Here is a 12,383-nt window from a genome sequence, read left to right as displayed (position 1 = left end):
TTAAAAATTATTTGGTTGGGGTCCCCCCCAAAATCCAAACCAGTCCCTTATCCGAGCATGCAGCCTGGCAGGTCAGGAAAGAGGGGAATGAGCGAGCGCCCATTCCCTGAACCATACCAGGCCACATGCTCTCAACATTGAGGGGGTGCTCTGGGGCAGGGGGGCTCCCCCCTCCCAAAGCACCTTGTCCCTATGTTGATGCGTTTGCAACCTGCGTGTGGGGTGTTAATGTAATACTGACACCTGCCACAGTGCTTTTTAAATGCGGTGCAGGAAACTCACAGAATGCGGGTTTCCATCATCCCATTCTACTGTGAATGGGCCCTTGGAAGCCGAAAAAAAAACACTGCCTGTGCATCTAGGAGCAGCAGCATTTTGGCAGACGTGTGTAAAGGCGCATTAATAGTAGGCATGTCAGGTTCTTCAACATTAATTCATTTCAATGACCAGAATAATTTATTATTTTGGCCACTGAAGTGAATCTGTGCCCACGCACTTGTTGTGCCTAAACGTGTCTAGATGTATTTATACGCTTTTGCAGGCATTTTTTCTGCTAAAAAGCTGCGGCCAGGAGGAAAAGCGTCTAGGAGAGATGGCCAAATGCTCGGTGTGCATGTAGCCTAACGTAGGCCTTGTTCACATAGGGTGCAATGACATGCTTGTCACATACAGCGGTGTGTGTTCCGGGATGAGGATGCACAGGTGTGTGCAATTCCATGCTGGTAGTCGCATTGCTGTCTATTGGAATGCATCAGCTGCACTGACATAGCCACTACTCCCAATGCAGCACTTGCAAGGATGTCATAGTGGGAGTAGTGGCTGTGTCCCAATAGACCACAATGGGACTGCTAGTATGGGGCTGTATGCAACACCTGTGCATCCCAGTACTGGTAAACACAACCCTGCATGGGGCACGCATGTAATCTCCCTGTGCGAATGAGGTCTTATGATCTTATCTTCCAAATATTGATTGGAATCCACTTCCCTGTGTGTAGCAGATTGGTGGGTTAGGTTGCCCACCATATGAGGTGTGACAATTTAATTCTCAGAATTAGAAAACAATTGTATAACCAGCACTTGGGTATATATTATTATGTGTATATATAAACAAAAATCTTTTGCGCTAGATCCGTGATGAAATCCAAATCATAAATAAAATAAATGAAATAAATAGTGATAATTTGTAGTAAACAATGCTGCCACTTCTAAGCAAATTAATATGATCAACAAAAGAACCCTCAAAGTGATTCAGTAGTACAATATATATATATATATATATGCATGTGAATAAATAAATAAGTGATCATTGAACATAAGTGAAAAAAATAAAATAAAAAGTCCATAAAATGTTTTTTCCACCAAATGAATCTTCTAATTCCCAAAAAGAAATCACCACATGCAAAAGGATGGTGTCCCACCGCCAGATCCCAAACAATGGCACTCCCACATCACTTCTGGTCCCATCACTTCCGGTCGCCGCACAGCCTCGACTGACGCGTTTCGTCACATCAGACTTACTGATCACCTACAGTCAGGTCCATAAATATCAAATCCTTTGCAGTAAATTACAGCCTGAAGTCTGGAATGCATAGACATCACCAGATGCTGGGTTTCATCCCTGGTGATGCTCTGCCAGGCCTCTACTGCAACTGTCTTCAGTTCCTGCTTGTTCTTGGGGCATTTTCCCTTCAGTTTTGTCTTCAGCAAGTGAAATGCATGCTCATTCGGATTCAGGTCAGGTGATTGACTTGGCCATTGCATAACATTCCACTTCTTTCCCTTAAAAAACTCTTTGGTTGCTTTTGCAGTATGCTTTGGGTCATTGTCCATCTGCACTGTGAAGCGGCGTCCAATGAGTTCTGAAGCATTTGGCTGAATATGAGCAGATAATATTGCCCAAAACACTTCAGAATTCATCCTGCTGCTTTTGTCAGCAGTCACATCATCAATAAATACAAGTGAACCAGTTCCATTGGCAGCCATACATGCCCACGCCATGACACTACCACCACCATGCTTCACTGTTGAGGTGGTATGCTTAGGATCATGAGCAGTTCCTTTCCTTCTCCATACTCTTCTCTTCCCATCACTCTGGTACAAGTTGATCTTGGTCTCATCTGTCCATAGGATGTTGTTCCAGAACTGTGAAGGCTTTTTTAGATGTCGTTTGGCAAACTCTAATCTGGCCTTCCTGTTTTTGAGGCTCACCAATGGTTTACATCTTGTGGTGAACCCTCTGTATTCACTCTGGTGAAGTCTTCTCTTGATTGTTGACTTTGACACAGGTACACCTACCTCCTGGAGAGTGTTCTTGATCTGGCCAACTGTTGTGAAGGGTGTTTTCTTCACCAGGGAAAGAATTCTTCGGTCATTCACCACAGTTGTTTTCCATGGTCTTCCGGGTCTTTTGGTGTTGCTGAGTTCACCGGTGCGTTCCTTCTTTTTAAGAATGTCACAAACAGTTGTTTTGGCCACGCCTAATGTTTTTGCTATCTCTCTGATGGGTTTGTTTTGTTTTTTCAGCCTAATGATGGCTTGCTTCACTGATAGTGACAGCTCTTTGGATCTTATCTTGAGAGTTGACAGCAACAGATTCCAAATAGTACACTTGAAATGAACTCTGGACCTTTTATCTGCTCATTGTAATTGGGATAATGAGGGAATAACACACACCTGGCCATGGAACAGCTGAGAAGCCAATTGTCCCATTACTTTTGGTCCCTTAACAAGTGGGAGGCACATATGCAAACTGTTGTAATTCCTACACCGTTCACCTGATTTGGATGTAAATACCCTCAAATTAAAGCTGACAGTCTGCAGTTAAAGCACATCTTGTTCGTTTCATTTCAAATCCATTGTGGTGGTGTATACAGCCAAAAATGTTAGAATTGTGTCGATGTCCCAATATTTATGGACCTGACTGTATCTTCCTTCTCCGTCCGCTCTCCTCCTCTTCACCAGCTCACCGACATTTCATGGACTTTTTATTTTATATTTTTCACTTATGTTGAATGATCACTTATTTATTTACATGCATATATATATATTTTTGCGTTACTGAATCACTTTGAGGGTTATTTTGTTGATCATAACTTATTACGTGTCTGTGTACACAAAACTTAACTCAAAAGTAACTCAAGTGAACATCAAATGATAAACATCAAAAACTTATATAAATCATAAAATGAATTAAAAATAATAATAATTGATCAAATCAATCAAAGGAGGCTGCTGCTACTACAAAGGGTCCTGACCCTCATAAAGGTGTAGACTGATAGTAGTTAAGCGCTGCCTAGACTTTATTACATCACCATATACAGTTGTGTTCAAAATAATAGCAGTGTGTTGAAAAAAATGCATAAAGCTCAAAATCCTTCTAATTGCACATTTACTGGTGTGTTTGGGGTCGTTGTCTTGTTGGAACACCCATTTCAAGGGCATTTCTTCAGCATAAGGCAGCATGACCTCTTCAAGTATTCTGATGTATTCAAACTGATCCATGATCCCTGGTATGCGATAAATAGGCCCAACACCGTAGTATGAGAAACATCCCCATATCATGATGCTTGCACCACCATGCTTCACTGTCTTCACAGTGTACTGTGGCTTGAATTCAGTGTTTGGGGGTCGTCTGACAAACTGTCTCCGGCTACTAGACCCAAAAAAAACAATCTTACTTTCATCAGTCCACAAAATGTTGCACCATTTCTCTTTAGGCCAGTCAATGTGCTTTTTGGCAAATTGTAACCTCTTCAGCACGTCTTTTTTTCAACAGTGGGACTTTGCGGGGGCTTCTTGCGGATAGCTTGGCTTCACATAGGCGTCTTCTAATTGTAACAGTACTCACAGGTAACTTTAGACCTTCTTTGATCTTCCTGGAGCTGATTGTTGGCTGAGTCCTTGCCATTTTGGCTATTCTTCTATCCATTTGAATGTTTTTCGCTTTCTTCCACGTCTTTCAGGTTTTGGTTGCCATTTTAAAGCCTTTGCTATCATTTTAGCTGAGCAGCCTATCATTTTCTGCACTTCTTTATATGTTTTCCCCTCTCCTATCAACTTTTTAATCAAGGTACGCTGTTCTTCTGAACAATGTCTGGAACGACCCATTTTCCTCAGAAGTTCAGAGAGAAATGCACTGTAACCAGCATGTACAACATTTGCTGCCTTCCTTCCTTAAATAAGGGCAATAATTACCACCTGTTTTTCAAAGAATGAATGACCTCACTAAAAGAACTCCACACTGCTCTTATTTTGAACATGCCCCTTTCAATTAGTGATTCAATTACACAGAATCAGCAGCATGCATGTCATGACTGTTGGGTCTGTTGGATTTCTATTACTCTACTACACCTGCTAGTAAATTATTTGCCATGTAGAAATATCATTTCTACCAAAAACAGTGATTGATCAGGTTAGTGATGTCTGACTGCTATTATTTTGAACACAACTGTACATAGTGTTTCATACAATGATTCTTCACAAAGTTGCATTAGACTCTAATCTGAGTCCACATAAGTCACAGTGTGTGTTTTCCCGGCAATTTTAAGAGGATCACAGCACAGATATAGTAGTAGATTGCACGGTTATTCATAGTGCATGGACTTTGTGAAGAATCATTGTGTGAAACACTATGTATATGTTGAAGTAATAATGTCTAGGCAGCGCTTAACTACTATCATTCTATAACTTTATGAGGGAAAGGACCCTTTATAGTAGCAGCAACCTCCTTTGATTGATTTGATCAATTCTTTTTTTTATGTATTCATTTTATGATTTATATAATTTTTTGATGTTTATCATTTGATGTTCACTTGAGTTACATATTGAGTTATTGAAAGCGGAGCTCCACCCAAAAGGAGAAGTTCCGCTTTAAGGACTGCTCCCCATTAAGGACTGGCACCTTTGGGGGGCGGGGTGGGAGTGGGTACCCGAATTTGACAGGTACCCACTCCCACTTCCAGTCCGATCGCCTAGGCGACCAGAAGCGGAAGGTGTCCTCCCTCCCTGTAGTCTTTTGGGACACGTGACAGGTCCCAGAAGGCTACAGGACCATTCATGAAGTGCAGCGCTAGTCACGCATGCGCAGTGGGCACCCGGCTGTGAAGCCGCAAGCTATCACAACCGGATGCCCACACTGAAGATGCCGGCCTCCTGGAATACAGGACGGCTGATGAAACTGGCTGCGGGGGACAAACCGTGGAACTGAGGGACAGGTAAGTGACTGTTTTTTTTTTAAATTCAGCAGCTACAGTTTTTGTAGCTGCTGACTTTTATTTTTTGAAAGGGTGAGTGGAACTCTGCTTTAAGTTTTGTGTACACAGACACGTAATAATTTATACCTAGGTTCTACGATCATTTTCTAATTCTTGGAATTCAATTCTTACACCTCGTATGGTGGGCAACCCAGATTGTACGTTTATTCATAGTGCATAGACTTTGTGAAGAATCATTGTATGAAACACTATGTATATGTTGATGTAATAATGTCTAGGCAGCGCTCCATTCCCAGAATGCCCACGGCATAGCACTCTTGGGGGGGTCACACAGCCATTTGCACTGGACTGTGTTCTGACATGTTCTAATTTGCACTTGCCTGGGTTCCAGACCAGTTGATTCAGTCTTTACGGAATAGTAGAAGAAATAACGTGTGCGTTGCAATGTTGACGGAAAACGACTGACAGGAATCTGGAGCAGCGGAATAACATCAAATTTTGGGCCAAAATTGCCAAAAGTAGGAGACTTTTGGAAATGTAACCCCATTCATGACCAGGGCATTTTTTGCACTGCCCTAATTTAACTGGAAATTGCCCAGTCATGCAACAATGTACCCAAATGAAATGTATATAATTTTTTTCAAACAAATAAAGCTTTCTTTTGGTGGTATTTGATCACCACTGGGATTTTTATTATATAAACAACAAAAAAATCCTAATAACTGCGTATAAAATGGTTTGTGTGAAAGTTTTAGTGTCTACAAACTATGGTATTTATACTGGAATTTACGCAGCTATGACACTATACTGGTGATCAGTGACTTAGTGGGACTGTGATAGTGTGGAGGACTATCCGGCACTAACAGACACTGACAGGGAAGAACACTGACGTCGCTAGTGAAACTAGTACACTGATCTAATGCTGTACACTGCACTAATGACACTGGCTTGGATGGGGTTAACATCTAGGGGCAATCAAGGGGTTAACTGTGTGCCTAACAAGTGTAACATGCTACTTTTAGGCTGCATTCACACTTGGGCACAGCAAATCTGAACTTTTTGTGTGCAGCTTTTTTGCACGATTTTGCTCATTTTCATACAGCGTTTTTTATGCACGTTTGAGCTTTGACTGTTTTTTTATTAGCCAATAGAGAAAAATATCATCTGTTGCATCATTTGTTAATAGGTTTTTTAGTTTTTCCATCAGCTTTTATTTTATTTTTGTATTATTATTCTTATTATCAATAATAATAATAATATTTTTTTTTGTTAGAGTAAGGGGTTAGAGTTAAGGTTAGGTCAGGGTTAGGGTTTGGGGTTAATATTTTATTTATTGTCTTATTATTTATTCTTTTTTTTTGTTAGGGTGTTAATAATACTACTACTAATAATAAATTAATAAATGTAAAATAAATACACAAATAAATAAAAATAATCATAAATAGATACAATAAATTAATACTATGTAATAATAAATAATAATTAACCCCTAACCATAACCCCCTAACCCTAAAAAATGTAATTAAGTAATAATAATTAAACACCCTAACACAAAATACATAACATTATTGTTATCATGATTAATAACAATAACTTTTTTCCTTTGGGTTTCGGTTTTTATTATTTTATAACATTGCTATTATTAATAATTATATTAATAATTTATTTACAATTTTTCTATTGTTAGGGGTAATTATTATTTATTTATTGTTACATTATATTACAAACTTATGCAAAAATGCACGACAAAACGTGTGAAAATGCGCAACTCGCACATTTCCATTCATTTCTATGGGAATAAAAATGTGCAAAGCTGCCCAATTAGAGCTATGAAAAAAGGCTGCAGAACTTGTTTGAGCTTCGGGTGTTTGGCGTGATGTGACTTGGAGGACTTGTGGACCATCTCCATTGAAATAAATTGATCTTTGCTTTTCAAGCATCTTGGCGCTTCAAGCTACAAAACACTCAGGTGTGAATAGGGCCCTACTCAGATGTGACTGTTTTTTTCCCCCTGCTTTTCAGAACTCTTCTATTTACAGAGTTCTATGTGTTTGTAAACACAGACTCTGTGCTGTGATTGGACAGAAGCTGATCAGCAGGTTTCAGCCGAACTCATTGGCTGAAACCTGCTGACAAACTTGTGCTGTGTCCAATCACAGCACGGGTCAGCATGGGGTGCGCGCACATGCGTCTAAAACCCGGAAGCCAGGTGTTGCTGTACAGGTCCGTTCAGTGGTGCATTTAGGTTTTGTGCTGCCCTAGGCACCACAAACATTGGTGCCTCCCCTCGCAGAAAGAGCCTGACATTGACCAAAAACAATCCTGCCCCCCACCCGAGCCTTCCACTACCACTGCCCCCCATACACCAGCCACCATCCCCCATGACGAGAGAGAGAGAAAGACACTCACCTTCACAGCTCCGGACATCCCCAGGGACGAGAGTCAGGCTGTGCGTACACCGTCATGAAGCCCACAGCATCTCTCGGAACCCACCAGGTCCCCATGCCACCTGTGTCCCTTCTTCCGTCCCTTCTTCCAAGGGGCAGTGCTGCCCCCCTGAAAAATGCCGCCCTAGGTAAATGCTTTGTTTGCCTTGTGGTAAATACACCCCTGGGTCCGTTACCTAGCCTGGCTGGGCCACCCTCAGAACATGTACTGTGGGTAGGTGGGTGGCAAGCGGTTAAGGAGGGGCAGGAAGACGTCCATGATGATGCAATAAGTGGACAGCCAAAAATACATACAACAGATGTGACTGTGAACGGGGAATCTGTTTGGAGGAAAAGACCAACACTCTGGCCTGACAAGTGGATTTTCCACCATGACAATGCTCCTGCACATGATGCCTTAAATGTTTGTGCGTTCCTGGCCCAGAAATCCATTCTGAAACTTGACCAAGCCCTGACTTAGCACCCTTCAACTTTTGACTGTTTCTAAAATTAAACAAATGGCTTCAAAGGGTACAGATCCCATAACATTCTGGACATCCAGCGCACCGTGACAAAGAGACTGCGCAGCGTTCTGGAAAAGGAATGCCAGGAGGGTTTCTGGAGGTAAGCAAAGCTTTCATTTTTATTTTTTACAGTTCATTCCGGGAATTAAATTGACACATGTGGCTGATTCCTGTGTGCAGAGGAGATTTATGGACCACCATCAGTGGCCTGGCTACGCTCCGCAGTAAATGGGAGCCGTTGTCACCAGATCAGGTGATCCTATTGGAGGATTCCCCCTCTACTACTATACGGGGTATTCTATGAGCCTTGCAGGGGCTCTAACCCTCCGTGCTGTGTTCGGTGTACAAGATGATCGGGTGTCGGAGCATCCTTCCTCCAGTGACAGCTCCCCCTCCTCCTCCCCCCGGAGCTCCCTCCGCCATCCTCCCGGTCTCCTCCCCCGGCCTCTCCCCCCTCCCTCCCTCTCTCTCCTGGCCTCTCCCGGTCCCCTCCTCCCGCCTGTCCCCGGGCAGGACTCGGAAGATGGCGGCGGATGATCGTGGCCGCTCGGACTCGGCTAAGGAGAAGAGAAAGGAGCAGCTGAGCCGGTGGCTGGGCTCGGACACGGAGCGATGTCTGGCCCACGCCTCCTCCCGCCGCCCCCCCCGGGTCCGCTTCGCCCAGGGAGCCGTCTTTATGGCCGCCTGTTCGGCTGGAGACCGGGAGGAGGTTCGGGATCTGCTGGCGGCCGGAGCCCCGATCAATGGCACCAACGTGGACGGGCTGACAGCTCTGCACCAGGTAGGGTCAGCCGAGGGACCCCCATCCTGGGGAACGGGGGGGACACACCTGCACCAGCCATCAAGAGAGATCGGCCAGATTGGAATTGGGGGAAACAGATTTTTCAGGGGTCTGGTTGGTTCATGGCAGTCAGATCCTGACTTGCATGGCAAACCGTAGGCACGGGGCGTGGAAGTTACGCTTGGTGGACTACAAGAATCAGCATATCTTGTAACCCTCGGCCGCGCCATGGAGGAACCTCAGTCCCAGCAGGACAAGACTTTTATTCCTCACACCCATCAATCTGATCAATCGAAACGAGTAATCCAATCAAATCTAGAGACCCTCCATCACATCGATTTGGAGAGTGCTTGAGTGGTCCCTGCTACATTGAGGGCATTTACTGAGCTTGATCCACTATCTCCAAGTGTTGGTGGACCCAACATGGGTGTCACCTAAACCTGGACATACACACCTTGACTTTTAGCCACTTTAGCCAAAATTTGAGGTGTGAGTGGCTCTCCTGACAACACTCGGCTCATGGAACTTGAAATCGAAGGAGCCAGGCAAGAAAAAGTCGGCCGAACATTGAATGTAGCCAGAATACTCGCTGTTCGAGTATTCTGACAGCTGAAGTTCCCGGCTAGCAGTGGGAGATTTCTCCTTCCATACTGGGAATGGGGAAATCTTTACTTGTATAGCCAGCTTTAGTCAGTTGATAGATCTTCTTGTCCCAGAGCTGGAGGGTGGACGTCCCCGGGGCTGGAGGGTGGACGTCCCCGGGGCTGGAGGGTGGACGTCCCCGGGGCTGGAGGGTGGACGTCCCCGGGGTGGACATCCAGTGGAGCTGCCCAGGGGATGGAGAACTGACCTCCTCCAGATGGACATCCAATGGAGCTGTCAGTGGGCTTCCAAATGGTTACATGGTTGGAAAGACTTTCCACCATGCCAAAAACTTCCAACAGATGAGCCCCTTGGTTGCTCTATGTTCCCCTTATGATCTGGTTCTCTCCTGCAATGCTTAGATTGAAAGGGAAAATCTGTTAGTGTATTTCCAGACTTGGATTGCCCATTTCTTGTAACCTTCAGCTCCCATATATTTAACTAGACACTAGTAAAACAACCTCCAGATGACAAGATCTTCTGTCTTTATCACCATTTTCTTGGTCCTAGGCCCCCATAACTGTCCCTTATCTCCATATCTGGTAGCATTCAGCCACCGCCGGCACCACATCACACACATACACCCAATAACTTCTAGGAGAACGTTTCATCCTTTCATAGTCAGCTGCTAGTGGAGACCACACACTCTTCTCAGCTAGCAGAAGACTTCAGATCTTTGCCGTCTCTTTGTATTCCTCGTCCCCCTGGCATTTTTTAGCATTTAGCTGAAATGTTCCTCATCCGCCGGCTACTTTTATTCCCCCCTCCCCCATCCATGTACTGTTTGTATTGCTTGCTATGTATCTTTCTCGATGTTCCATCTTCGGTCATTTTCTCTCCTTTGACCTCCACCAGGCTTGCATTGATGAGAATATGGACATGGTTCAGTTTTTGGTTGAAAATGGAGCCAGCGTCAACCAGCAGGATAACGAGGGGTGGACCCCACTCCATGCGGCCGCGTCCTGTGGCTTCGTGCCCATTGCACAGTGAGTTTGGGGTTACAGCACCCCCCAATTCCTTATTGTATACACGTATGGAGGTTTTTCTTTCTGTGGCCTCCTTGACTCTTCCATATACGTCCAGAAGCCATAGTTGGAGACTTGACAGAGGGGTTAACCCGTTGTGGGCTGTGCATGTGCATTCTTCCTTCTGCCGAGTGTAACGCAGTCAGGCTTGTTCAGCGAGCGATGACGAGCTCTAAGAGGCATTTAGCCAGAAGTCAGGTTGGTTCAGGGACAGGCAATTACCATTTGGTGGTTTTATTGCTTTTTACTTTAAAACTTAAAGAACTTTAAAATTTGTAGTGAGAGCCACATGGAGGCAATCATCGATAATTCCGAAAATGCTAGTTCCCTGGCTGTCATGCGGCTCTGATGGCTCTAAAGCTGACCACATATTTTACCATCTAATTGTACAATCTTCTTTAGATCTCTCAGAAACTATGTAGTGCAAGGGTCTGTCTGATTGGATAGATTAGGTAGGTACTTAAATTACACAGTTTTGGTAAATCTAAAATTGATTGTGCAAAGATTGTATGGCCAGATTGTGACTTGTGATGGCCCTAAGGCTCACCACACACATTAACATCTGACCATACAATCTCTGTTCTATTGCCTTTAGATCTATCAGTTCTCTGTAAAACGAGGACCCATCTAAACTATTCATTTGTATTAAAACAGGTAAGCCCTTGTACTACATACCTGTTGGTAGATCTAAAGGAATTTGTACAAGTTGATTGGAAGGTGTGGGTCATCACCTACAGGCTTACTTTATGTGTTGCAATCTGATTGTACAATCAACCTTGGATCTACCAAAACTATGTAATGTGGGGATCTACCAAACTATCCAATTAAGTTGTATCCAAGAAGGCCTTAGCACTACTTGTATAATTAGTTCATACAGTGTGTGGACAGCTTAATGGCGGCCATATACTATACAATCTGATTGTACATTCTCTGTACAGCTCATTTTTTATTTACGAAAACTTTATTATTATACAGTATTTATAAAGCGCCAACAGTTCGCTCAGCGCTGTACGTTACAATGGGAGACAGAACATGCGACAGTACAATAACAATACAATGCGATACACGAGGGGTTCGAGGGCCCTGCTCCTTGGAGCTTACAATCTAGAAATAATAGGAGGACACACCTAATCTATCCTATCAATCTGTATCAAATCCAGCAAGCCTTTGCAGTACACACTTGTAAGTAGGTCTGATGGAAATTGCACAATTAGATTGTAACATTTGTGGTTAGCGTATTACTTTGAGGCTCACCATACATGTTACAATGTGATTGTACAACCTCCTTTAGATCTACCAGCAAGTATGTGGAGTAAGGGCCTACTTGATTGAATACAGATTTATTGGTTGGTTTAGGGAGGTCCTCGTATTACGTAATTTTGGAAAATATTAAGTTGGTTATAGGTGATGAGCTCGGGGGTGTTTGGATCCCAGTCAGAACCTACCTGAGTGAGCCCAGCGGGAAGCTGTCAGTGTACTGGGCCAATCATCTGCAGGGGGCAATAGGGCAATGGGCGTGCATACCTACGGCCGTTAGGTGTTGAATGCCGTGATTGCTTATGATTGGTCCAGTACAATGACAGCTTCCTGGGGGGGCTCACTCAGGTGGTTTCACACAAGGATCCCAACACATCTGAGCCCACCCCTATTCTGGGTCAGGGAATGTACTGATGCCAGAAGATGAGCAGGACTACCAGGAATTTTAGGAGGAGCACTCGGTTCTACCAGCATAGGTTTCCATTATCACGCAGAAAAACCATTTCAAATTTCCT

General features: G+C 43.8%; 1 protein-coding gene across 3 annotated transcripts in view; it reads left to right on the top strand.

Moving 5' to 3' along the window:
- The first annotated feature begins 8,655 nt into the window (after positions 1-8,655).
- LOC149444035 (protein phosphatase 1 regulatory subunit 12A-like) overlaps positions 8,656-12,383 on the top strand; it is a 51,560-nt gene continuing 47,832 nt past the window's right edge. For all 3 annotated transcript variants that reach the window (XM_089655009.1, XM_089655008.1, XM_089655010.1), the window contains exons 1-2: positions 8,656-8,944; positions 10,442-10,572. In XM_089655009.1, the coding sequence (XP_089511135.1) occupies positions 8,687-8,944; positions 10,442-10,572 (389 nt within the window). In that variant the 5' untranslated portion in view covers positions 8,656-8,686. The remainder of the gene's footprint in view (positions 8,945-10,441; positions 10,573-12,383) is intronic.

This window comes from Staurois parvus, unplaced genomic scaffold (genome assembly GCF_062004578.1).
Source record: "Staurois parvus isolate SC_StPar_1 unplaced genomic scaffold, SC_StPar_1.0 ptg000818l, whole genome shotgun sequence".
Classification (NCBI taxonomy): domain Eukaryota; kingdom Metazoa; phylum Chordata; class Amphibia; order Anura; family Ranidae; genus Staurois; species Staurois parvus.
This window is presented reverse-complemented; position numbering and strand designations above follow the sequence as displayed.